Here is a 26,260-nt window from a genome sequence, read left to right as displayed (position 1 = left end):
CCCTCCCCTCCCCGGCCCGCGTGCGCGCGCTGACGTGCCGACGCCCGCGGCTTCCATTGGCCCATTTCAATAGTCGCGGGACGCTTGAACTGCGGCGAGGAGCCCGGGGCCGCGGCTGCTGCTGCCGCGCGTGTCCTGGCCGGCCGGTGCGCCCGCCCGTGTGCCCTCCCGCGTGCGTGCGTGCGTGCGTGCGTGCGTGCGTGCGTGCGGACCGGACCGAACCGAGCCGGCCCGGAGCGCGGGGAGCCGAGCCGAGCGGAGCGGAGAGGAGCCGGGCCCCGGCGGGCTGGCCCCCCGCCATGCTGGGGCACACGGCGGCCGGCGCGGCGGGGCCGCAGCCCCCCAGGCTGCCCCGGGCCGCCGGCCCCGACGAGAACCAGGAGAACATCCACCCGGACAAGCGCGGCGGCGCCGAGCCCGCCAGGCCGCGCACCGTGCTGGGCGTGCTGCGGGCCAACGTGCGGGCCCCGGGCCCCGGCCCCGGCCCCGGCCCCGGCCCCGGCCCGGCGGCGGCGCTGGCGCCGCAGAAGTCCAAGAGCCGCAGGGTGAGAGGCGGGCGCGGGAGGGCGGGCTGGAACGCTGCCCGGCCGGCGCGCGCCCCGAGGCCCCGCGCTCCGCCGTGGGCCGGGGGTCCCGGCAGCGCAGCACCCCCCCGCCCCCGCCCGAGCCGGAGGGAGGGCCGCCTTTGCGCGGGATCGCGGGAGCAGCGCGCCGCCCCTCCCCCTCCCCCCAGGAAGTGGCAGCTGTCAAGCTCCCGGCCCGGCACAAAGGGGCTGCGCCTGCCCGCCCTCCCTCCCGGCCCGCAGTGCCCAGGCTCATGGTGGGGGGGGGCCCCGAGAGCTGGCCCCTCCCTGCCGGTGCCAAGGGGCGGGAGGCCCAGCAGCTGACCCCTCCCTGACGGTGCCAAGGGGCGGGGGGGGGGACGGGAGCCCCAGGAGTAGATCCCTCCCTCTCTGACAGTGGGGGGGGCTGGCCCCTCCCTGCGGATGCCAAGGGGCGGGAGGCCCAGCAGCTGACCCCTCCCTGACGGTGCCAGGAGGCTGGGGTGGGGGGCCCCAGCAGCTGCCCCCTCCCTGCGAGGTGACCCCGGGTGTATTTGCAGGTGGTCGCGCCCCTCAGGGAGGTCCCCATCCACGAGGAGCAGGGCATCGTCCCGCCATGGAACGCCACCAGTAAGCAGCCCACCTTCACGATTCACGTGGATGAGCCGGAGGCCGACCCCGGGAAGAAGCCTCAGGCCCCTAAGAAGGCGGACCCCGAGGATGAGGCGCTGGGCTTCCACTCCGCCCTGTCGCTGCCCGAGCCCAGGAAGCCCCTGGTGCCCCTTGATTATCCGATGGACGGCAGTTTTGGTGAGCCTTTGCAGCTGGTCTGCGCTTGGGGCCCTGAATGCCGAGCCCAGTCCAGATGGAGGCAGGAGCAGAGCCGTGCTGGTGCCCTTCTCACATCCCAGGACGCCCCTGCCAGCCTTGCGGACCTGCTCTCCTAGCGAGGTCGGGGGTGTGCTGAGACACTTACCCCTGGTGTCCTAGCAGAGGCCGTGTGAAAGCCCAGGCCGGGGTGGCATTGCCCCTTCAGGAGACCCCTGCCTGCAGCCCACGCGCCAACCCTAGCGCCCCCACAGAAGTTAAGTCTGCGCTCCCTCTGCCGTACCCGTAGGGTACGGCTGTTAGAGGCAGCTTGGGCCTGGAGTCAGTTGGGCAAGTCACTTGACTTCTCAGCCGCTGTTTCTTCAGCTGTAAAATGGGGATCATCATAGCACTTGCCTCCCCGGGTTGTTGTGAGAATCAGATGGGATAATGTTTGTAAAGTGCTTGTTAGCACGGTGTCACACAGATGTTTGCAGTTATCACCGCTGGTATATTAAGTCCGTGTCGGTAGCCGCATAGAATTACTCACCGAGTAAGACAGTATCAGTATCCACTGCGGTCCCCGGGCCACATAAGCTAGGCTAGGTCTTCCCTTAAAATGCAGGGGAGGCGTCTGCAAGATTTGATGCTAGCAGTGTGACCTTGGGGGCGTGCTGTCACTTCTGAACCTCAGCTTCCTTGTTCGAAGAATGGGAATGTGGGTGCTCCTCACGGAATGGCTGGAGAAGCTAAGGTGCTATAGAAACTCGAGGCATTGGTATTGTTCCTAGAGATGGCTGGAAAGAGGATGGATGTCATTTGTAGGAATCCCATTTACCAGGGTCGCCGGTTGACTGGGGTCAGGCATCCTCTGAATTTCGACCGTTTAAACACTTGAGGCAATGAGATGATTAACCTTGGCCCCGTGTCTCCCGAAATGTTCTCAGAATCTCCCCTTACCATGGACATGTCAGTGGTGCTGGAACCGGAAGACAGGCCGCCAAACGTCAACGAGGTCCCTGACTACCATGAAGACATCTATCTGTACCTTAGGGAAATGGAGGTAAATCAGAGTCTGGGAAGGGACAGCTGGCTCATCCAGACAGCGCACAGGGTCCGGCCACCCTCACCCTCGCCGTTCACTTCTCTCACCAGGTCAAGTGTAAGCCCAAGGTGGGCTACATGAAGAAGCAGCCAGACATAACCAACAGCATGCGTGCCATCCTGGTGGACTGGCTGGTGGAGGTGGGGGAGGAGTACAAGCTCCAGAATGAGACCCTCCACTTGGCCGTGAACTACATCGATCGGTTCCTGTCCTCCATGTCGGTGCTTCGGGGGAAGCTTCAGCTGGTCGGGACTGCTGCCATGCTCCTGGCCTCGTAAGTCGGTCCCCCGTGGGGGGGGGGCTCCCCTCAAGGCAGGATTGAGTGACTTACTGATCGCTTGGTGAGCCAGGCCGGCTTTCAGAGACCTGACCATGGAAGTGGGGGCGTGATGGCTCACACCTATGGCAGGAATGGGGCGGGCAAGCATGTTGCATTTTTCCAAAAAGTTAACGTGTCGGTCTGAACTTTCTTCCATATCTGGCTTATAGAAGACCTGAGCTCATCAAGGAGCGTGAGTTTTCAGTGTGTGGCTACACATGTGATTTTCCTTTGCTTTTGGGAGTGTAGCAGTGTTTAGCAGAGGGGCTGTTCTCCTATTTTGGAGGTGGCTCATTCAGGCAGTAGAGGGCAGCACCAGTTCAGAAGCTGGAGCCCCGCTTAGGTTCATGGTGGGCTCCTTCCACACAGGGCCACCATCTTCAGCAACGGCTCCTCGTCCTGTCTGGCGCTTGGGTGCTGGCACCACCACTCTTTGGGTCCGGCCCCTCCCTCCTACCACAGGCCAGCTGCCCATCCTGCCCTTCTCACTTCACCTCACTCCCGGTCTTAGGGCCCCATGCTCGTGTGGTTTCCTACAGTCCCTCACCTTTTACTTGTCGCCAGCTTTGTGTCCCTCTCAAGTGTAACGGTCTGTGTCCTTGGTAATTACGAGATGCCTCAATAAATCTTCCTGCCACACAGAACTGCTTCAGTGCTTTGGTTTTAGCATCGTGATTCCTGGAGCATTGGCTGGACTCTTCCAGGGGTCCAGCCACATAAAGAACCTTCCTCCATTCACATAACAAGTTGGAGCACTGCTATTTGGGTCTTCCCATAGGGCTGAGGGCCGAAGGCGGAGCCAAAGCTGGGGCAGAAGGTCAAGTCTAACCCCGTTCTCCCCGTGAAGCCTCAGAGGCCTAGAGCAGGGAGGGGACCACCTAGAATCCAGTGGTGGCAGGGCCGCATTTCCAAACCAGGTCTGTGCACTCAGCTGCATTTGGCAAGCATCACGTCCCCACGATGTACCAGTGTCTCTGCTAGCCGGGAGCTAGAAATTCAAAGACCAGAGTCTGTCCCCAAGGTGCCTACCTCCTGAGGGGGGCTACCGTGGAGATACAAGCGTATGGCAAGGAAGAGCAGGAGGTGGGAGGGGGTTTTATCAGCTGCAGCAATCAGGGAAGGCCTCACTGTTGAGGAGATACGCAGAAAGTCACTGGGGTTAAGTGTTGGAGGTTAGTATTCCAGACCTGGGGGACAGCCTGTGGAAAGGAAGAGCAAGAAGGCATTTGGCTGTTGCTAGAATTGTAACCGAGGTATCTATATGTGATCCCAGAGGCACCAACCAAGAGACCAGGTGGGAGGTTACTGCAGTAGTCCAGGTGAGACACGAGAACCGAACTGGGAGTGGGGGCTGTGAGTAAAAGATGTCAAGACAGGCTGGCAAGACTGGGCAGCTTTGGGGCAGTCAGAGAGGCCTGAGGTGGTGAGCTGGGTGCCTGGAAGCAGTGGTACCCTTGGTGGAATGGGAGAATTGAGGAGTTGTGGTTTGGGCTTGGTGCACTGGGTGTGCTGCCTGGAGGCTGTCTGGGGGCAGTGAGCAGATGGCTGTGCCACCAGGTGTTAGGACTAGGAGGCCCTCAGCCACGCCAGAGCATGATCCCTTCACGGCAGGCCGTCGGCCAGGTTTCTGCTGATAGCTTTGACGATGAAGGCACTTACTGGAGGAAGACAGGTTTTGTTTCCATCTAAAAGCACTGATTTTGGCTGCTTTCTTCCATTCTAGAAAGTTTGAAGAGATCTACCCCCCAGAAGTGGCCGAGTTTGTGTACATCACAGATGACACATATACCAAGAAGCAGGTCCTAAGAATGGAGCACCTGGTGCTCAAAGTGCTGGCTTTCGACCTCGCCGCCCCAACAATCAACCAGTTTCTCACTCAGTATTTCCTGCATCAGCAGCAGGCCAATTCCAAAGTGGAAAGTTTAGCAATGGTAAGTGTCCCGAGTCATCATGGGATGTCTCATGACTGCAAAGGCATCCCTTACGTGGAATCGGTCTCCCTCGCCATAATTTTCACGCACTGTGCCTGGCTCTGCCTGCTGGGGCCAAATGATTTTAACCTCTTTTCTACAAAGCAGCCCTTCAGGTAGTTGAAAGCAAACATCCCCTCCCCCTACATCAGGAGTCTTTTGGGTCCTGGATCGCTTCTCAGAATGCTTAATGCATAAAATACCACCCAAGAATCCAATGATGGTGAAATACAACGACCAAAATAGTAGGCAGCTCATGGACTGTTAGGAGCCCTTGGCCCAGACCTTCTCTTTTCCAAGTTAACTTCTCCAGCTGATCTCCTAGGGCCTAACTCGGAATCCTTCACCAGCCTCCCCGTCCTTGGTCAGTTACAGTCCCTCCATTTAAGCATGAGGCTACAGAGGCCCAGAGCCAACGGAAAAGCCAGTTAGTAATAAGAATTTATTGTGGAGAAAGGACTGCAATTGGTAGCTCATTAAATATCCCCACCAGGTTAGATTCTGTTATTCATGTTGACACATAAAACTTTTGTTAACGTCTCAGGTAGAAGTGAAATTAATCATTAAATATGAAAACTTTAACATTTCTAGTTTCTGGGAGAGTTGAGTTTAATTGATGCTGACCCATACCTGAAATACTTACCGTCAGTGACTGCGGGAGCTGCCTTTCACATAGCCCTCTACACCATCACTGGGAAAAGCTGGGTATGTATTTATGGCCCTGCAAATAGTGCTGAAGAGCTGTCTTTATAAAATGTGAAATCGTAATGGTTTCCTGATTTCCTTTTATGAAGGAAAAGCCATTTATAGAGCAGTATTTGGCTTACAAATCACATTTGGGAAACAATCCTGGGACCGGGGTAAGGACAAACATTCCTCCCCTTGATAGAAAAACAAGCAAGTTAGCTAGCTACTGAAGGAAGCGAACATTAAGACACATTCAGCCGAAGGGCAGAGAAACTGCAGCTCCATAGGCCGGCCAGTGCCTCTGCTCTGGTTCAAGCTTTAACTCAACCTATTTCAAGAATCTTTTGAGTCTAAAAAATGGGGAATGATGAAAAGATGGTGCTTGACTCATTTCTGGGGGAGCCACAGCATCGTTCCCAGTTGGGCGGGCCTTCCTGGTCCAGGAGAAAAGGGATCTGCACTCATCTAAATGCCCTGCTCTTGTCTCTTTCCTGTAGCCTGAGTCATTAATCCAACAGACAGGATACACCTTGGAAAGTCTTAAGCCCTGTCTAATGGACCTCCACCAGACCTACCTCAGAGCGCCACAGCACGCACAGCAGTCTATACGGGAAAAATACAAGACGGCAAAGTAAGAAAGCATCTGCTTGAGTGGAAATCTTTTCATGTAACCCCGGTGAAGCAAGCACGTTTCTGTCAAAGTGTGGCTGCATGTCTTTATGATTTATAAATGATCTGTTCTGGAGGTCAGAATACGACATTTAAAAGCCAGCAAGCATTTATTAAGTGCTTACTGTGTGCCCTGTGGGCATTGTGCTCAGTGCTAGAGATAGAGAAAGGGCAAAACCTTCCCTGGCCCTCACGTGGCTGGGGAATCAGATGGTATTCCCCGTCTTGAGTGGAGGCACAGGGATGGGGGCCTCTGACCTGTCAAGAGAAAGAGAGGAGGAGGATTTGGGAAGGAAAGATAGGATACCCTGACCGTCCATGGGGCTTTGCACACATACCCAGATGGTTGTTAAATCATAAACTTCTATGCTCTCCTCACCCCTGAATGTCTTTATCCCGCCACACAAACTATGCCTGTCTTGAGAAGCTGCTCCCACTAAACCTCTAAATTCATAGACCTCAGACAAGGAAGGGTAAATAAGTACAGGGTGAGCTTTTGTACCAACGCTGCGGTCCCTCCCATCGTGAGCCCACCAGTTTTATCTTAGCCAAGGTCAGGGATATGCAGAAGCTGCTCCTCCAAGGGGGCTGAATTTCCCTTTCGTTTTCTCTCTCCGTCGCAGGTACCATGGCGTATCCCTCATCAGCCCTCCAGAGACGCTAAACTTATAGTGAGCGAGAGCCTTATAGTTGTGACTCCAGCAGAAGCCGTGCTGGACAGCTTTTATTGTGGGCCCAGGTTTCTTCACAAAGAATCACTTCACAAAGCCCAAGTTGTGGTCGATTACAGATTATGAAGTACCTTTTTTGATTTTTATGATTTTAAATGTAAATCTTTCCTATGTGCAATTGTCCTGCATGTTTAGCTGCAGATTTAAGTGGTGTTGTTTATGCATAGTGAGTATAACCAAGCCTGTACCTTAGGATAAGAATTTGGACGCCCCTAACAGGTGAAGACTGTGGTCAGAACCTGGCTCGCTCACGGAGTGTTTGAACATGAGCAGCGGTACAGGACAGCCCAGTAGGAGGACTTTCCAGGATAAAGTTTAGAATGTTGGCGGACTTCCCTAAGATTGGCGTGGCTCGGGACAGCATCAGCACCTGAGCCCGGACACACTCTTCCAGCGCGGGTGACGGTAGGGAATGGTGTTTCTGGAGCAAGTCCCTGCAGGCGGCCGTGTGTGTGCCATCCGCCAGTGCTGTGGCGCTATCTCGCCTGCTGCCTATACAGCTCTCGTGGTGTAAAATAGATTGGGATTTTAAACAGAAACCATGTGTAGCCCTTCTTCTTGATGATGCACACCACTTGTGGACCCTGACGACCCAGAGGGAGCTGCTGATGGGCAGAAGGGCGTTTCTCAGGCTGGTCCCTACAGATTGAAAGCCTTCTTTGCAGCCTTAGTGACATTGCCAAACCCCAAACAGAAGGGAGGAAACTCCAAGTCATCCTTCATATTAATAATGGATTGTATGTATAGCTAGCAACTAGCAGGACCTGGGGCCTGACTATAAATTAGGACCTGATGTGGGATAGAAACAGGCCCCATTTTTCAGGTGAAAGAAATATTCTAAGAGATTAAGTGACGACTCAGTGGCCCAGCCCCTCCAGGGAGGTCTGTCCCTCAGACCATGCCACCTGCCTCTCTGGGCCTTCCCCTCAACTGTCTACAATCACAAGGAGATTCAACCTCTCAAATTAATCCAATGACACGAGACATTCTCTAGATACTTTATTTTAAATCAAGAAAACATACATGTAAAAATCCACAACACTCCTGAACGTACTCTCCAGTAGTGTTTTGGAAGCTTTAGTCAGCAGGCTGCTTCTTTTTCTTTCTAATGGCTTTTTTACTTGAGACTTTCCCCTGTTGAGAGTTGGCCTGTACTCTGTAAACAAATGAAATCAAAGCCTAAGACATGTATCCAATTATAGACACGTCTTTCTAGATGTTTCTTTTGGTAGGAAATAATACTTAGTGAGCAGTCAGCTTGGAGGACAGACTGGTGCGTCTGCCAGGCCTGTCTGAGAAAGGCATCGCCTGGGATGACTGCTAGCATTGTCAGACCCCACCTACACTTCACACTCAACCAAGGAAAATTAATTGCTGGGTCATATCCACCTTTAAATAATGATGAAAAAATCTTTTGTCGAGGCCTCAGGCCAACATGTGACTTCACATCAGGCCTGGCTGTCTTCCCCGTCCCGAGAAGCTATCAGGTACAACAAACTGTCCAAATTGCTTCGTCCAGTGGAAGTTGGTCCAAATGACTCCATCTTAACCACACTTAAAATGGGCTTATGTGAAGAGTTCAAGCTCTCTTCTTTTCTTTGACCTTCACAGACTTTTGTCATACAGTACACATTTTTAAGAAAGCCCAGACAGCCTTTCCTGGACAATTCACTATAATCAGTATAAAAAGGAATCTTTGGTGGCCGTCTGCTGAGGTTTATACTTTTACATATGCATTTTAAAATTCTACATTTGGAGAAGAGATGTTGATAATGAAACATAGTATCAAGAGTTGAATTACCATTTGCATTAACATTAATAACTGCTGAAATAAATCAAATCCTTCAGTTACCTTGTTTTCTTTGGATTTTCTCCTGGTTCTAAAATGATGATTTCATCTTCTTCACTGTCTGACAGAACTATAGGAGTATCTTTAAGAAATAAAAAAATCCTATTAAGTTAGGCAAAAGTGTACAGACGAGATGATGCTAAATAGTTTCAATAAAAGTATAGTTCAGAATAACCGCGAGCCCTAAAGAGTGCAGGTGATGAGTCAATGTCAGTAGATGGCTATCTTAGAGGACAGTTGGTGAAGGCCAGCTCTAACGTGTTGTATTTTATTTCCGATAAGGGGCTCTCTGTACATAGCAGGTCTTCAATAAATGTTTTCTGTATGGATTATTCAAAAGCTGTAATATATAGATTTCATTAAATGAATTATTGAATTTTGTTTCCAAGAAATAATTGGCTTTGGGGGAAAGCACGGTCTCTAGGTGCAGCTGGCCAGAGTGTAGGGCTTGGAGCCCGTTTCTCTAGGTGCCGCGGGCTGTGGGTGACAGGGAAGCTCTACTGTGTGCTCAGTGAGACAGATGAGGCCACACCTGCCCTTACACGAATAGGAATGTCTCTCCAAGGACTCTGGGAAACTACATGTGTCGGGTTGGTTGGTCTGATCACCTGTATGCATTCACTGAGAAGCAGTGGGTGCCAAATTCAGAATCACCAAGACCTAGGTTCAAATCCTGCTTCAGACATTGGCTAGCTGCCAGGACACGTGTTTGTGAGCAGAACTGCACTGGTGGTGGGAATTCCCCGCACAGTTAAGAGCATGGGGGTCCTAATCTGGTGGGGCTACCTATTTTAAACCACGTTGCGATGAAGTGAGCTAGTCCCTCCTCCACCCTCCCAATCAAAGTTCAGAACCTGAGATAATGGTCCAGGCTATTTTACAAATGATATTTTTACTCGATTTCCCTTTGTAGGCCATTCCAATCTGGCAGTGTTTTTGGGTATTAATGAATTACACTGGGTGACGGGTGCAGGGAACCGTAACTGCGCCACCTGAGGATCAAAAACAAGCTTTCTGCTGTCTGCCCTTGTCCCTCACACAGTCCTGGGGGCTCGGCCAAGATCCACAACTAGCGATGACCGCTGTGTGCCAGGGTGCATGCTCCACTGTGACCTGGCTTTCCTGCGTGTCTCAGCGGAGGAAGGTGGCGAGCCCACAGGAAGTAAAGCCAAGCACGGAGCTGATGAAAACCAATAGTTGGGCTGTTATTCCAAATCGCAGCAGAACTTACCATCACCCATGTGGTTTCCAACATTCTGGTCTTCTGTTTCCATCTTGACACTGTCAAGAATGGTGACTTCATCGCTGCCACCGTCATCCCCTTCCTCTTCCTCTTCCAGATCGCCCCAGGAACTCTCTATCCCTTCTCCAATCTGGGCGGTCCCAGGAGTCCATAACACCGGTTTAGAAACACTCAACTTGTCAAGGAAACTAAGAAACCAACCAAAATCCCATCTGACCCGTGATCCAAAGAGCAGGCAACATGAGAAGAGGTTTTTTGTTTAAGAATCACGGGAGCCCACTTAAAACAAGTGTGGCACAGATAACTTAGCAGCCTGCATACAAGGTCAACTATGTACGCCCTCCATCAATGTGACTAACGCAGATGACTGGAGGACGGGTGAAATAAAGGGCTATGCAATAAATATAAATGTGACCTATTCATTTATATGATACAAAGCTAAAGATAAACATAAAGATAACACTGGTGCGGTGCTAAGCTGTATCAGAGCCAGCAGCGGCAGACGCCAAGGGCTCTCTTGAGGAGACAATAAACATGGCTCCTTCTGGAAAAACCAGGATTGAAGCATCTACCAGCCATGGGTGGAGTGACCTGGCTCTTAAAGTCCTGGATTTCTGGAGGCAAAACGAGGAGTAGAATGATTTTAACTTTTCATTTTACAAGCTACGTTATTCTACTCTTCGCAGATAGTTCCTAACTGTTCAAAGTGATTACATTTTCCAACAATGAGGACTACCTTAAGAAGAAATGCAAATCCTGATAACTAACACTGACTGATTACAGGTCTGGGGGGCAGGGCACAGAATTTAGAGTGTAATGGCCTGAGCTAGTTTTCTACGATCACTTCTTACGAACACAACCGCCAGAAAAGATACGCCTCTGAAGGAGGGTCTGCTTCTGCTATGATTTCTTCTGCTTTCTCTTCCACATCTGACGTATCCACAGGGGCCTTTTCCATTTTGAAAGCTGTGATCCTTTGGTTTGCTATTGATTCTGCAAAGCCGAACTTTCCACCTTCTTTCCTATTTTGTTTTTTGGTTTTTTTTTGGTGTGAGAAAACAAAAGGGCAAAATCATTCTGCTTATTTATCCAGTGATAGGCAAGGAGCCTCAAAATCAGGTTGATGTGCATTCTGTTGGCCATCATGACCTCACCCCACGTGTGAAAACGCAGAAAATGAGGTACTATTCAACTGGAGATCATTTACAAATTATCTTCTTACTTTTGCTTCCTTAAGAAATTGCAGTAACTTAGAGGGAGGACTTGTCTTCTCTGGCAAATTTCTTTTTAATGACAGATCAGAAAATACAAGACAGGGAGCACACCAGTGGCTTTCACAAACACACTTAGACTCTAACTGCAATTAGTGGACAAGGAACATCGGTGAGAGAAAGAGTGGCTGCTCTTCTATGCGGTGGAGGTTTCTAACCAGAAAAGCCAGGTGGGCTAAGAATACCCAGGAGTCTATGACATTTCCTCTCCATCCAACTCACCTCACTCTCCTGTCATTCTCCAAGGCTTTCTGTATGAGTTCTGTAATCTCCGCCACCTTCACACCAGCGATTTTGCTGCATCTCAGAACCTGTTTGTGAAAGCCAATGTTACTCAAAGAAAACAAAATGTCAAATGTCGTATCCTAACACAATAAAAACAGGCACATTTTGGTTCTGAGACCAGTTGGTCTAACTCTAAAAATATTGCCAATAAATTTAAGCACCTTTGCCCAATGAGGTGCTCTTTTTTAAAAGAGGAAATTCAATTATCTGAGTGTTCCCTAACAATTAAATGTAGTATTTTGTTATTTAAAAATCTGAAATGGAGATTAATTCCAAACTAGTCTCCTATTCATGTGTCATTGGCTCAAACAATATGATTTAAGTCGACAGCAACAAAATAAATACCGTAAGATTGGATGGCATATAAAGAATGAGTATTAGTATTATAAAATAATTATTTCGTGCTGGGGATTTTCAACCCCAACATCCTGTGAAGTATATCTGAAAGGCCTTTCGAGAGTCCCACAAGTGTATTTAATTTGGGTCTGCTGCTTTACTTCTATGGGTCATAACAACCTAGGAGCAGGGCTGTTCAAAAGCTCCAGGTTTAAAAAAAAAAAAAAAGAATGTAGAGAATTTCCAAATTCCAAAACAACTGACAAGTCTTGTATCTCAAATAAACACTTCATGAATTCTAATGTCTTCCATCTACCCTGCCTATGTCATGTGTGTTCAGAGCTGTGAGCATGTGGGCACCTTGTGGAAAGGGACTCATCTCGCCTCAGCACCCCCAGTACACAGCACAGTGCCGAGCTCATAGTGAGCACTCAATACAGAAATATTTGCTGACAGATTAAAATAGTACAACTTTTTTTTTTTTTTAAAACAACATACAGTTCTCCCTTTCACACTGTGGGGGCTGGGGCTCAGCATCCTCATGATCTAGAAAATCTGCATAATTTTTTTGGCCCTCCATAACAGAGAAGTCTGAATTTTTTCTTTTTCTTTTATGGGGTTTTTATGCATTTCTGAGTTTCTAAACTTTTTCTGTGTCGTCTGCTGCCCGTCCACAAAACTCCCTCAAAATTTTCATTTAATTTCTTATGCTAACACCACAATGGGGAAAGTGGCAATGGGAAGGGACAGCGGTATAATTCCAATGCTGATGTTCTTTAGATGAAGGAACATGGAATTTAGGAGTCAGAGGAGCTAGATCCACCTCTGGGACCCTGAAAAACTGGTTGTCCTCTCTAGACCTCAGCTTATTCATCTGTAAAATGAGGAACTGGGCCAGATCAGAGGTATCAAACATAGCAGCCCACATGGAGCCCACAACACTGCTTTGTGTGGCTTGAGCCAGATTAGAATGTAATTGGGAGACATTTAACAGAATGAACAAAAACACAATAAAACACAGCTAATGTTAACACGAGGCTTGATATGGGAAAATGTGGCTGGTAAGGATCCCAATGTACAGTTCAGTGACCCCATTTCTACTGGAGTCTGACACCACCAGCTCTAAAACTGACACTATGACCCGAATTTTTCAACAAAAAACCTCAACTGTCTGAGACATGGCAATTTAAAGTTCATTTTTTTCTGGTCCTTTGCATTTTGGGCTAATGAGTTTTAAGGCACTGGGGTGACTAGCTCAACTGTTTTTGTTTGTTTGTCTGTTTGCTTTTCAGAGAAGCAGGCCGCCTCTGAGTGATACGATGATGACTTCTTACATTTCTTCAAAAGGTCAATTCTGTCAAGGCCAAAGCCAAAGCATTCATTCCTGGCTGGTGGTGAGATGCTGATCTCAGTCGTTCAGTGGGCACCAGTTAAATGCACACATAGTTCAATCCTGGCTCTATGACTGGACTTTCAGCAAGTGACTTCTCTCTAGGCCCCCGACTCCTCAGCTGCAGAATAAGGACGTTACACACTAAACATGGTGACTTCAATATTACTCTTTCAAGTTCGTATTTCCAGGGGATCGAACTCCTCTAGGACCATCAATGGATTGATGATCTTGTTAACGAGGGCGTTCCTCACAGCCAGAGCACATAACCCAGCAGCCACAGCGGCTCTCCTGGCACAGCAGACGCCAGTGGGACACGCAGGCCTCAGGGCTCCTTCACTTTCACTCCATGACAGCCAATTCTTTTCCTGGTTATGTTTCTCCTTCCACCACTTCTGGGTAAATCCTGGATAAACATAATCTGTTGCCGCCTGCTCAGTCGTCCCTGGGATCATCCTCACCTTCAAATCTTTGGAGACAGCAGCATGCCCTGATTCACAGTCATACATCAAAAGAGTAGGGCAATCCAGCTGGCTTTCCTCTTTCCATCCAATTCTGAGCTCTGCTCACCATCCATTCACCTTCGGTCCATGACACATACACAGATGGATGATCTCCATGGGCGGTCCATCCAAATGCACATGATCTTGTCTAGATAAGAGGCCTTTCTCTCCTGGCTAGATGCTGAGCTCTTGAATGCTTGCAGATCTCATCGGGAGGCTCCACAGCATGCCTGGGCCTGATTCAATCTGCACAGTCATTAACGAGCAGAATCTGAAGGGCCTCACTCCAAGTGGACTCCAGGGTGCACGCGTACATGACAGCAGCATACATCTTCCTATCTTATGCCTTGCTTCACTTTCATAATCAGAGGCATGAACACAGTTACTCTGTTGTTAACATCACTTATGGATGTTGGATGACTCTGACTCGGGGCTCCCCCAAATCATCATTTCTCATAATCGACAAACAATAAGCACGTGGGGCCTTGAATTCTCTGCCCCTCTCAGTCGAGTGCATGACTGGGGTCTGCTGGAGAATCTCATCTGAGAAAGCCTCCTTATTCCTCTTCTATATCTTCATCAAGAATGCCCTCACTACACGTCCAGATGAAAACTTTTGAGAAAATGGACAGAACAATGGCCTGCGGTTGGGAAAGTATTGATGTCCTTTGGTCACTTTTTCTGATAAAAAGAATGTCTGAGATTCCCCCCACACCTTTGCTATTTCTCTATCTTTCAGATCCCTTGAGAAAGGATACTTTAAAGTCCATGAAACACTGTTCGAGCATCAGTTCAAATAGAGGCTTATATAGCTTAAGCTAGTTAAAAAAAAAAACCTCAGATATTTTTTCCTATCGTCCTTAAATGACAAGGACATAGGGAAGAGGAAGGCCTATATTTGTGATTTCACTGGGCTAGGGAATTCCTGAGTGAGGAAAACTCTCTACCAAGAAAGTTCAGCATCTTCTCTGAAACATACAGTCCTAGAGAGTTGCAGAGACTATCACTGAAAGGGTAAGTGTCTTGCCCAATGTCATATAACCAGTATGTATCAGAGGTGGGATCTGAACCCAGGTCTTCTGGCTTTGCAGTGAGCTCTCGATCCATTACAACATGCTGTCTGAATTATTTGTTTTAAAAATGCTTTAACACCATCCTTTCATTTATCTGGATCCTCCACACAGCTACATCCAGACTTGAGCTTGGCATCCACAATAGCTTGGGAACCAGAAGGTTCATTTCTTAACGCTACTCATTCATTTCTATCCTCACGGTGAGGAAGTAAAGGGGGAGAGGGTGTGTGTTGCTTCGATGATGACACCCGAGGACAGGGCACTCATGGCTCGAACGCTGGCACGAGATGACAACTCCTTTTGGCTACTTCCCCAGGTAGGAAGAGGTGATCTGCATCGGTAAGGGGCACCCACAATGCGCTGCTCTGAAATATTATTAAGTGAGCATTATGAGAGACCAGCATCCATCAGTGCCTGGATCATGTGGCTGAGAACTGACCTTATCTACACACAAACCTACTCAAGACTTGATGTAAGCGAGTAAGATGAGCTTGGGGCCTCGACCCACACAACGCCTCCCGCCATCCTACCTAACACCTCACCTGATCTTGGAGCAGCATGATCCCGCCGCTGGACTGGATGGTACAAATCTCACGGTGTTTGTTCATGGCGATCACAAGCAGGCCATCCATGACACGTTCCTCTCGCTCACTGGGATCCACCAATAAGTAAGTTCTGAAATAAAAATTTAACATTTTAATTAGTATTAATAATCCAGAACAAATCCAAGACATGCAGTGACTCAAGGGTTAAGATAGGGGTTTTGAAAAACTAAAATGACACCATCTTGTGCTACTAGAAAGCAACCTGGGGAAGCACTGAGAGCCAAAGAGAATGATTACGTTTATGAACACAGAGCAAATGCCAGATGCATCTCTCTTGGAAAACCCAACAGGGCAATTATTGCAAAACCTCTCTGTTAATATCGATTTCTTCAAATATCGCAGAATTTGTCTTTGGCTGATTAGATGACTTAAGTGTTCTACAAAAAATTAGATCACATGGACATGGTTTGATGATTTATGTTAATTCCAAGTCCACTCTTCCCCTAATCCTTTCCATCTAGGATTTCATTTCAAATTTCAAAGTACAATAAATGCCATGATATGGCAAAACTCATGACCCTAAGAGTATTTCAAAACTCTGATTATATTCCATCAAAATAGTTCAACTTACAATGAAAGTCTCAACTATCAGTTCAATGGGATGAGTCCACTGAGGGCTTCTCAGCGCTTTTCTCCAGTCCTTGTTCAGAGGTGACAGAGAAAAAATACTGAACCCCTAATGACCTGATCACAGCCCATCGTTTTCCAGGTCCTTACTCCCTGAGTTCCAGCCCTCCTTCTGATACGTACTGGCTGAGTGACCCTGGGCCAGTCACCTCTCAGTGCCCTGGACAACTGTCTAAGGCTGAGTCCCAGACTTGCTGCTGACCCTGCCAGCCCCTGGTGCTGCCGGACAAGAGTGGCTGTGGATCAGAGGGCGTGTGTGTTATCGACGTACACTCTGGCGCTGTCCTTAGGCCATCTGTTTCTGCTCCTGATGACAAACCCCTGTGACTCACCCTTGCTGGAAGAAGGCAAAACTGATGCAGATGGGCATGTGGTGGATGCTCAAAGGTACAGGGTCTCGTTCTTCCAGCGCGTACTGCACAAAAACACAACGGCCCGTAACTCCAAGACGTCAAGGTGGTAGACACGTAAAAAATGAACTGGTCTAGAGGCTCAAGGGGAAAAAATAAAATGCCCCTTTGTCACCACTGCTGCAAAAACCATCTCCTTCTCCGATGCCTCTCTGACCCTGGAATCCTCCCTCCTGAAGCTCTCTCCCCAGTGTCCCTGGGTCCTGAGAGGGCCAGTGCAGGAGCTGGGAGAAGCCTCAGTGTGACTGATACAGTCACCAGAGACCCGGGCTCCAGGGAGTCACAAGAGGACGTGGGCCGTCTGCCAGGGACGCGGGTACCCAAGCCAAATGCTTGCCTCCTGCACAGGGCATCCTCCAAGTGGGCCACCTTGGGATGAAGCTCTGGAGCTGGTACCAAGCATGCATTCAGCCTCCTCCCCAGGCACCCAAATGCCAGCGGGATGCCACCGGAGCCTTGGCACCATGAGAAAGTCTAAGCTTCAGAGAGCGCTTGGTACTAGACTCAGATCCATCAGAGATCACCAGTCTCAGAGAAGCAGAAACTCTCAGAAACCAGAAGCCAAGAGCATGCTGCTCCGGGAGTGAGATGCCTTTTGGGCAGCTTCTTCCCTCAACATTTCAGGAACACAAAGGCCCACGGAGCACAAGTTCCACCTGGCCTGGGCCCCTGATCATCAGTTAGCACAACAACCCTTATCTGTTCAGTGCTTTAAGGTTTACAAAGCAATTTACTCCTAACCACCCTGGGATTCCACCTTCTGCAACTGAACACCCAGGCAGTCCTGCCCCATGCTCTCATCATCGCTACTGTGCAGGGTCCTTCAGGGCTCAGCTCAAGTGTCACTGACTCGAGGACACCTCCCCTGGGGTCCCTAGAGGTTAAACCTCCCGCCCTCCTCAGATCCCCTTGTCTTTACTTACTTTTGTGCCTGTTGTATTCCCCTAACCCCAGCAGAATGCTTCTCAAATAGCAGAGGCTAGCTCAGTTTTTGCCTCTTTCTCTATAGCATCTGGCAAAATGCCTTCTGTTTCTTCTCTTGTTATTGGTGTAGAGACAGATATCTTGACTGTTTCTTGGTATTGACCCATTCCTCCTTTCTCATCGCACACTGATTTTCCATTAGGTACCAAGCCTCATTTGGTCATCCCCCAAATCCACAGGCATCTAGTAGTTTCTTAATCAAGGAGAGTTGAACTGAACTGAATTTGAGTTTGATCATAACCCACAGTGACACTCTGGGCAAGCCCCTATGCCTCTCTGGGCTTTGGCTTCCTCATCTGGAAAATGGGGTTAAGAGCTGTGTCCTGATTGTCATCGAGATGTCGTGAGACTCTAATGAGGTCATGAGCATGGAGCATTTCACGCTGGAATGGCAGCTTCTGTCATTTTCTAGTGGATTCCTAAATCATACTTCTTTTTTATCCCTACTGCCACCCGACACACTTTCTCCTGCATTCTTCTCTTTCTGAGTCTTTTGAGCATTTATCCCATCCAAATGCCTGGAACCACAACCATCATTAATACAGTTTTTGGTTTAGACGTGTGATTTCATCAATTGCAGGAAATTCCTAGTGTGGAAAGCTCTCTCTGCCAGAATGTGTTGGGGCCACTGAGAGTTTAAGTGACTTCCCACAGTCACAAAGCCATGACATGTCAGAGTCAGGACCCAAACAGAAGGCTTACTGACCCAAGGCTGGCCCTCCATCCACAACACCCTGCTGCCTCTCTTTATCAACACTTTCTGATAAGCACCTCTCTACCCCTGGTGCTGTTCTAGGCATGGTGACTTAGACAGCTATGACTTGGCACTTTGGGAATTTAACCTCCAAGCACCAGCACCACTGAAATAAGGGGTCCACCAAAAGATCCCTTAGCTATCGCTACAAAGACTTACCAGGGTGATCTCATCACCTTGGACTGACACATCGGGTCTCCTGAAGTGACACAACGCCACAATCGCTGCTATGCTGGCGGCGTCAATAATATTTCCATCATGATTTAACAGATGGAGATCCACACGGATCTGCCAGACCTGCAAGAGAATTAGAATAATAAAAAATAACTTCTTGTACACTATGTGTAAAACGTAATTACTTTTTAAATACTGCGAACAAGTCAAAGAAAGCAAGTCTGTAAAGTCGAGGAAGAAACATGTCACCAGGCAGCCTGGTAGGGTGGAAAGAACACAGGATGTGGCGATGGTGAGGATGACACCTCTGTCGGGACCTGCTGCCTGTCTCTAAAAGAGACTGTGATGACATTTCTGTAATGCGGCCAAATAGAAGAGGCACTGGAGTATGGAATGCAGAAACAGAAAGTGACTTGCCGTAGTTCAAGTCAGTCTATTACAGCCAAGGTTAAGTCCAAAGTGACCCCTCTGCCAGGCTGGCACCATGACTGCAGAGGAAAAAAATCACCGGACTGACAGTCAAGAGAGCTGGGTTCCAATCCTTGCTTTGTATGGACTCAGGGAGGTTAACCAAATAATCTCTGAGTGTACACGGTCTTCACTTGTAAAAGACGAAAGTGCTATCTGCCTCTATGACATACCTGAAGTAGAACGAATGAAATAAATGTGTATGACGACCCGAAAGCTCATGGGAAAGGCGATTCTATAACTCTAACGTGTAAGTTCTGTGCAACACAACAGTTGTTTATTTTTTTTTAACAGAAACAAAGTGATCTTCATAAAGACCAAATTCTACTCACAATAAAGAGACGCTTATGCCTTCCTAACAATAAACAGGATAATGCCCTAAGTATGTCCTTAAGCAGCCTCTGGGAGAGATCGGAGAATGCCCCACGAAAAGGTCAGATCAACTAAAGCTCTGTGAATGAAGGACAGACACCGAGCCCCACAAATCTATGACATTTCTCCTAGTGTTTACCATTGAAGGCACATTCTGTACCTTTTCGCCAGCAACAACACAGAGAGATTCGGTGTCTATACACTTCGAATTTCTTAGACATCTTTCCAAGAGTCGATTCAACTTCACCAAGAGATCTGATTGCCTACAAAAACAGGAATGGGCTGATGAGAGATCGCCCTTAAAACACAAACTCACTGCCGCAATACATTTTCCTCTGCCAAAAGCAGAGTAAATCCTTTTTGAAAAACAGAATCCAATACCTGCCGGGTTCAAAAGCTGGAGCAGCCATCTGAGAGAGTTCAAGGTTAAAGAAAAGAATACCTTCTGTCGCCCGACTGAGCTTTGGAGAAACAAGTTCACAGGAAACTTGCCCAAGAACTCTGCAAAAACAAAAAACAAACATTTGTCAGTGAAACGGACACATTCATTTCTTACAACTCATCTCGACTGATTGATTGATTGATTTAAAATTTTTTTTTAAATTGAATCTTCCTCTCTAGCCCAGGCTGGACATGCAGGACATGATCCCACTCCTGACTGGCCCAGGAGCTCTGACCTACACACTGCTCCCTGAGCTGAGTCCCTCCTGGGACCCAGGGCTCACTCCACTAATGCCAGACTTGGTGCAAATGCCCAGCTGGCACAGCCCAGTACAGCTCAGAAGAGCCACCAGCCCCAGCTAAACGAGAATCTCTGCTTGTGGTCACCCTTCCACAACATCAGAGGACCTTCGGTCCAATCCTTTCATTTTATAGATGAGAAAAAGTGAGGGCCAGGGTGGTTTCAGAGACTTTTCAAATGACAAAAATGCTAAGCCCATGAGGTACTTCTCAAGTTGATTTTTATTATACTTAAACGCGATGGTTAGCCTTTTCTTACCTTGTTTTCCCAAGCTCCACAACACAGCAGCCATAGTCTGCTCCAAACGAAATTCTGATGTTTCTGTAATCATAGGTCTGCCTGCCATCAAGGCGCTTCAAGAGAAAAACAACAGTTTCATAGGCAAGGAGAAATCTCAGGAGGTCCAAACAGTTCACTAAACTTGGGAGCTCTAATTCAACTCAAAAGCACTCAGGCTTCACGTGGCCTTTTCTATCTGGTGGTGTCTTATCCTTTACTAATCCATCAGCTCCATGAGAGCAGAGACTATGTCTTACCAAAACCTTATGTCTCCCTAACACCTGGTACTAGACTCAGGAGACAGTAAGAACTTTTAAAATGTGTGCTAAATTAAACTATCATCCTGACATTCATTTCTAAAACCAAACATCTCATAAACCCATAATACTTTTTATTAGAATGATAAATTTCTAATAGTGGAAGCTAGTAAGATAATCAGACCAGTTTCTTACCTTCCCCTCCCTCCCCCCAAAATTAAAAAGTCACAGAGGCATTTCTTTTTTTGAGGCCTCCACCATAAGTGGAAACGAAAGGGCTGTACTGGTGGGTTTGGTAAGAGGGTACTTCCATTAACACAAAACAAAAACATACCCTACTACAGATCACAGCTGAACTCTACAGGCCACAAACAGCTGAATCTTTCACGAGGATGGGGGGATAAGACACAAGCAGGACATGAGAAAATGGGAAACCAACTTTGGAGAGGCTGACAGCCTTGAGCTGAAGCACAATATGATAAAACATCCACAGGGTGGCCATTACTGACAAATAACACTTAACATGGGAGGAGAAAGGGAAGGGCTGCATAATACAAGGTTATGGTGATTCCCATGGGGTGGCCAGGGAAGGGAAAGGCTTAGGACATGTGTAGTTAGGAGGAAAGGGAAGCTGGCTTAGAAAGAAGGCATGGGATTAGGTTGATCTTGGTGCTTAGTTTTTGGTCCTCACTATGCCTTGGTCATCCCACCTGGGAAAATCCAGATGTGGGAGCCTGAGGAGGAAGGAACAGGTTCTGAGGAGCAGAATTGGGCTGAAACATAAGAGTGTGTCCAGGGGAATCAGAATGAACTAAGGTTAGAGCAGTATCAGATTGTGAGGGTCTTGAACTCTGGTAGATGTTCAAAGCCTACTTGGTAGACAATAGAGAGCCAGCAGGGACTTTTCTGCAGAGAAATGACATGACCACATCTGTGCAAAGGGACAGCTATTCTAGTACTGATATGAAGGACTGAGTAGAAGGGGCAGAAAGAAAAAACCACAAGTCCTGTCAGGAGGTGAGAGCAAGAGTCCAGGTGGATGGTAATGACAGCCTAGGCTGATGGTAGTGGGAACAGTGAGGAAAGGATAGTTGCAAGAATAGGCAAGACAGATAGTTTATGAATAGATTGTTTTGTGAGGAGAGGGAATGGGAAAGGTCAGAGAACATCTGTACAGTGTTTTAAGCTTGGCTAATCAATTTAACAAACATTTTGACATTAGGGACACAAAAGCAAAAATGAAAAACTGTTTTTGCCCTCAAGAACCATGGGTTCAGTAATGATCTTTATCCAGAAAACTCCCAGAGATGCACACTCAACTCTTACCTTTTTCTAAATACCTCTACCTAGATGCCATGGCCTACTGTAGACACCTCAAACTCAACACAGTCAAAATAGAAATCGTTATCTTTCCAACAAAACCAACTCTTCCTCGTAACTTCCTTATTTCTGTTGAGCACACACCATTCTCCTGGTCAAGTGGCACCTCCTTCAAGCCTTCCTGATTTCCTTCCCCAAGTCTCACCAAACCACTGTATTTATTCTCTTATCTGCTGCATTGACTTATCTATAATATGCTTCATCCTCCAGTGGAATGTAAGCTCCTTAAGGACAGGAACTGTATCCTCAGCACCAGGCATACTGCCATGTGATGCAGTAAATGTTTGTTGATTGACTGAAGTTGTCTCTTGTCACCAGGGACCCTACTATTCCCCCCAAGTGAATCCACTCAGCCTTGGGGCTTCCTTTAGGGCAGAGCTGCAAGAAGGGGGCAAGTCAAACTTCCCCTGAACCCCAGGCCAGGCTTCATCCAGTCTCATACCAGGGTCTACCAGAACAGGCATCTGGCCACTGCTCTGGAGGGTCTTTCCCCATCTTGCTCAGGGTGTAATCAGATAAACATCACCACTGCTAACAGACATGGTGTGACATTCTACTGTCACAAGGCTCCCTTCTTGACCAGTGGTTCTCAAACCTTTTTTTGGGGGGGGGGGCCACACAGTATGTATTCTTTGCTTTGAGGCACCTCTAAGAAAGAGTCTGGAGACTTGAGTGCACCCACTTTCCCTTCAATAATAGTAGCTATTTTTGAATTTTTCATGAGTTCAGGGTCTGAAATATTTTGAGGTTCGTACATATAAGTAACAAGGTTTCTTTATCTGTATTTAACATACAGACACTAGGTAAGTAAAATGTATATTAACAAGATTATTTATGAATTTTTTTTATCTGAAATAACATCTATCTGAAATTTATGGACTATTCTTTGAGAACCATTGGCTCGGGCTAAGTGCCTGTCCTCATTCCTTCACACCCATCCACGTCAGCCCCATCCTTCCCGTATCATTCCATTTTTAAACAAACTACCTTACATATTAGACATCTGCTTACATTCCTCTTAGCTCCTTGCAGAAAACACCTGCAACAGAAAACACTGAATCCCTGGGCACTCTTTCCCATATTGCATGTATCTTCTCTCATGACCCCAATCAATCCACAAACATTTATTAGCCACCTTTGTGTCGGGTGCTTGGGATACAAAGACAGAGAAAACAGTACTCACTGCCCAAGAGCTTATATTTTAGCAGGGGGAAAACATAAACAGATGGCTTTTTGGCTTTTGGGCTAAGATCAACTTGAGTAAAGACAAGGTGGTGGGTGAATGCATTAGGAGTAGAGATCTGGACGGGCTCATGTAGGAGTGGCCCCTGAGTAAGTTCTGAAGGAAGTCAGGGATCCTAGGTAGTGAGGCGGGAGCGTACGCCAGGGATGGAGCCAGGAGATGGAACATGGTGTGAGGGGCAGCCAGAAGAAGGCCGATTTGGCTGGACTCGTGTGTAATGAACGGCCAGACACCCTAGACCAGAAGACAGGTGTGCACTTCCCCTCGCTCGTCCCTTCACTTCTAGACCTTCCACGACCTCCGCTGAGAGCTTTGGAGATTCACTCCAGCCCAATGTGCAGGTTTTACACTGTGTTCTTGACTAGCCCTGGCTCATTCTCCCTCTTTTCTCAACCAGTTCAGTATGTGGCACAGCCTGTCTGTCTCTAGCCCACGCCTTCGATTTGGAACTGACTTAACATGCTGAAGTCTCCACAAGTATCCTTACTTCCCAGGTGAGCTTTCTCAACTCCTCGGATCTGTATCCAGATTCCTTTACCATCCACAACTAACACCTCTGCAGACCTCCCCTCCTTCCTCGGTGCCTCGCCTCGCCTCGCCTCCCCCCACCCCTTCACCTCAGGGCTCTCCCCTCTCCCCTCCCCCTCACCTCCCAGCTCCCAGCCATCTGGCTTGTTCAGTCACCGGAAGCTGCTCTCTCCCTAAATCCAAAGGCCTTTCCTCAGTGGGGGGTTTGGCTGTTGTCTGTCCTTCCTTCTCAGAGGACCGCGACCTCAGGTGGGAGATGTCCTGACTGGCAAGTGAATCGGGCTTAAGTGAGGCAGGGCTGCGCAGTCACCGGCCTCACTCTCTCCTCTGGAGCCGTCTGGGGTCAGAGGCCAGAAGGTACAGAGCAGGCCGACCGCAGAGGGCCCCAGACGCGGCACGCAGTAGGAGGCCGAGGCCCTTCCCAGGTCTCAGCCCATTCGGTAAAACTGAGGCAGAGAAGGGCCTCTTCCGCCTAGTCAGAAGACCAGGCCTGTGGCAGGGGAAGCCCTGCGGGCTGGCGAGCAGTGAGAGCCGGGGTCTCGGGCGCGGGCCAGGCGTGCCACAATTCACCTCTCACACTCCCGGCTCTCCTCTTCCTTCCCAGAGGATCAGCCTCCGGTCCGGCCTCGGGGCGTGGGCTGCGCGCCCTGCCCAGCTGTCACCTCCGCACATCGCCCCCCACCGTCCCGGGGGGCCCCTCAACTCCGCCAGCCTTCCTTCCCACACCCGGACTCAGCCCGCTCTGCCTCGCCACCACCCAACCGGCCGCCGGCCCCCGCGCTGCTTGTGCCCTCTCCGGGACAGCCGGGGAGAAGCCCCAGCGGCCGCACGCGGGCTCCCGGCCCCGCCCCTCGGGGCTTCCCCCGCCGACGTCACGAGGCCCCTCCCACAGGCCGCCTCTCAGGATTCGGGGCGGTTTATTTTGTATTTGACGCTTCACAGAGACGCAGCGGCGGGGGCGGGGCACGTCCCTGCCCCTCTCGGGCTGCCAGCCTGCACGGAGGAGGGGCTTCGCCGCCCGAGGCGCCTGAGAGCGAGCCAGGCTGCGCGCATGCGCGAGCGCGCCACCTCCCCGCATCCCGGGGCGCCTAAAGTGCGCGTGCGCCCACAGTGAGGCCGGGTCCGTGGCAGAACGGAAGCCCGGTTTTTCGGAGATTTAAGTTCAGAGCCGCTTCCCCATATAAACCCGGAAGCGGGGGGGAGGCTGGGGAGCGGGTACCCGGAAGACGCTCCGATCGGACCCCTTTCCTCTTGTATCACTTGACTGTGTGGCCGCGGCCCAAAGTCTGGCGAGCCCGCGCGGACATCGGAAGGCGCATGCGTTCTGCTCCATGCGCGCCAGGGAGGGGGCGGACCGGGAGAATGACAGTTGCTCCGCCCCCGCCCCGCCCCGCCCCGCCCCGCCCCGCCCCCACCTTGCCTCTAAACAGCGGGCTCGAGGCCGCGCGTGCGCGAGGGCGGAGGAAGCGAGGGCGCGCGGGCTTTCTTCCCTACCTTCTTTTCCTCGATGGCTCGGAGCAGGAAGCGCCTCTCGCAGTTAGATAACGGCGTCTCCTTCATGGCACCGCCGTTCCGGGGAGCGCTGAGACCCTAGAGCCTGGAGAGAGGGAGGGGAATGGAAGCGAGGCGAAGCGCGCGTCGCTTCACGTGAGTCCCAGGCGTCTTCGGTCGCGCGGGAGACTGACGGCATCAGTGCGCGGCCCTGGGAGATGGGGGGGAGGGGAGTGCTGGGCGCTCGGCTGTCGCTCTGCGCACGCGCGAGGGCCGGGGCTTTTCCGCGCAGGCGCCGCCATCTCCCCTGCGAAGGGGGTTCTCGCACTCTCGAGTGGCGTGTTCACGGGCAGTTCTAGGGCACGAGACCTAGATCACCTGGGCAGTCCAGGTCCCCACTTTATAGAGGAGGAAAAGGGCCAGAATTGTTGTTGAATGGCCCAGCCGTGCCGCCTCCTCCAGGGAGGCCCACGGGATCGGGACTGTGCGTCCTCCCTGACCATCCCCTTCTCCGGTGCCGTTACCCCGGCTTCACGGAGCACCCGAAACCTCGTGTTTGTCGTCATCGGTGATTACTGGTGATTGCCCAGGGTACGCCCTTCTCTGGGGAATAAAGTTCGAATCTGGCCTCGGACGCTTCCCAGCTGTGTGACCCGAGGCGAGTCACTGAACCTCGTTTGCCTCAGTTTCCTCGTCTGTCAAGTGAGCTGGAGAAGGAAATGGCAAACCGCTCCGGCATCTCTGCCAAGAAAACCCCAGATGGGGTCAGGAAGAGTCGGACAGGACTGGAAGGACTCGACGGAAAGGGAATAAAAGTGACCCACCCGGAGATACTGGGGTCACTCGGGGTATAAAGCCAAGGCCTCTGAGTGCGAACGTGGCCTCTTTATACTGCGTGGGTCCTTAGACTAGAAAGCCAGCTTATGCCTTAGAGAATGCTGGGGTCAGCGCCTGGGGCAGCCTGGGCAGGTGTGGGCCAGCCCCACGTCCCTGATAAGGAAGTGGGAGCAGAAAGGGTCAGGGACCTGCCGGGACCCCGCCCCCCCAGCTGTCAGATCCAGGGGCATTCCCCCCCCCCAGGCTCTGGGCAGTGCTTCTGAGCGGGGAAGGTGAAGGGAGGTCAGATTCGGGGTGCTGGCCCAACCACTTACCCTTGGAGGACAGCC

The 26,260-nt window shown here is 50.0% G+C and overlaps 2 protein-coding genes across 3 annotated transcripts; one reads left to right on the top strand and one right to left on the bottom strand.

The window, feature by feature from the left end:
* Positions 1 to 299: 299 nt before the first annotated feature.
* CCNA2 (cyclin A2) lies at positions 300 to 7,714 on the top strand. Its single transcript, XM_027853649.1, has 8 exons — positions 300 to 545; positions 1,103 to 1,352; positions 2,297 to 2,412; positions 2,505 to 2,728; positions 4,497 to 4,704; positions 5,335 to 5,448; positions 5,928 to 6,061; positions 6,723 to 7,714. The coding sequence occupies exons 1-8, from the start codon at positions 300 to 302 to the stop codon at positions 6,769 to 6,771; spliced, it is 1,341 nt and encodes a 446-aa protein (XP_027709450.1). The 3' UTR covers positions 6,772 to 7,714.
* Positions 7,715 to 7,816: 102 nt separating this feature from the next.
* On the bottom strand, positions 7,817 to 25,300 carry EXOSC9 (exosome component 9). Of its 2 annotated transcripts, none has more exons than XM_027853650.1 (12): positions 25,098 to 25,300; positions 20,175 to 20,269; positions 19,556 to 19,675; positions 19,335 to 19,437; positions 18,320 to 18,457; positions 16,345 to 16,427; positions 15,323 to 15,455; positions 11,416 to 11,504; positions 10,798 to 10,944; positions 9,911 to 10,092; positions 8,683 to 8,761; positions 7,817 to 7,986 (listed from the first exon to the last, which is right to left on the bottom strand). In XM_027853650.1, the coding sequence occupies exons 1-12, from the start codon at positions 25,161 to 25,163 to the stop codon at positions 7,908 to 7,910; spliced, it is 1,314 nt and encodes a 437-aa protein (XP_027709451.1). In that variant the 5' UTR covers positions 25,164 to 25,300; the 3' UTR covers positions 7,817 to 7,907. The 2 variants fall into 2 exon arrangements, with proteins under 2 accessions (XP_027709451.1, XP_027709452.1); XM_027853651.1 differs by lacking the exon at positions 25,098 to 25,300 and adding an exon at positions 23,725 to 24,093.
* Between the last annotated feature and the right edge of the window lie 960 nt (positions 25,301 to 26,260).

The sequence above is a fragment of the Vombatus ursinus genome, unplaced genomic scaffold (assembly GCF_900497805.2).
Source record: "Vombatus ursinus unplaced genomic scaffold, bare-nosed wombat genome assembly UNPS02010193.1, whole genome shotgun sequence".
Taxonomy (NCBI): domain Eukaryota; kingdom Metazoa; phylum Chordata; class Mammalia; order Diprotodontia; family Vombatidae; genus Vombatus; species Vombatus ursinus.
This window is presented reverse-complemented; position numbering and strand designations above follow the sequence as displayed.

Coding starts and splice junctions, on each gene's coding strand:
- CCNA2 (XM_027853649.1), top strand. CDS start 300: ATGCTGGGGCACACGGCGGCCGGCGCGGCGGGGCCGCAGCCCCCCAGG. Junction 2,413..2,504: donor TGTACCTTAGGGAAATGGAG/GTAAATCAGAGT, acceptor TTCTCTCACCAG/GTCAAGTGTAAGCCCAAGGT. Junction 6,062..6,722: donor GAAAAATACAAGACGGCAAA/GTAAGAAAGCAT, acceptor TCTCCGTCGCAG/GTACCATGGCGTATCCCTCA.
- EXOSC9 (XM_027853650.1), bottom strand. CDS start 25,163: ATGAAGGAGACGCCGTTATCTAACTGCGAGAGGCGCTTCCTGCTCCGA. Junction 18,458..19,334: donor GTGTTGTTGCTGGCGAAAAG/GTACAGAATGTG, acceptor ATTCTCTTGCAG/GTCTGGCAGATCCGTGTGGA. Junction 7,987..8,682: donor GAAAATCCAAAGAAAACAAG/GTAACTGAAGGA, acceptor ATTTGTTTACAG/AGTACAGGCCAACTCTCAAC.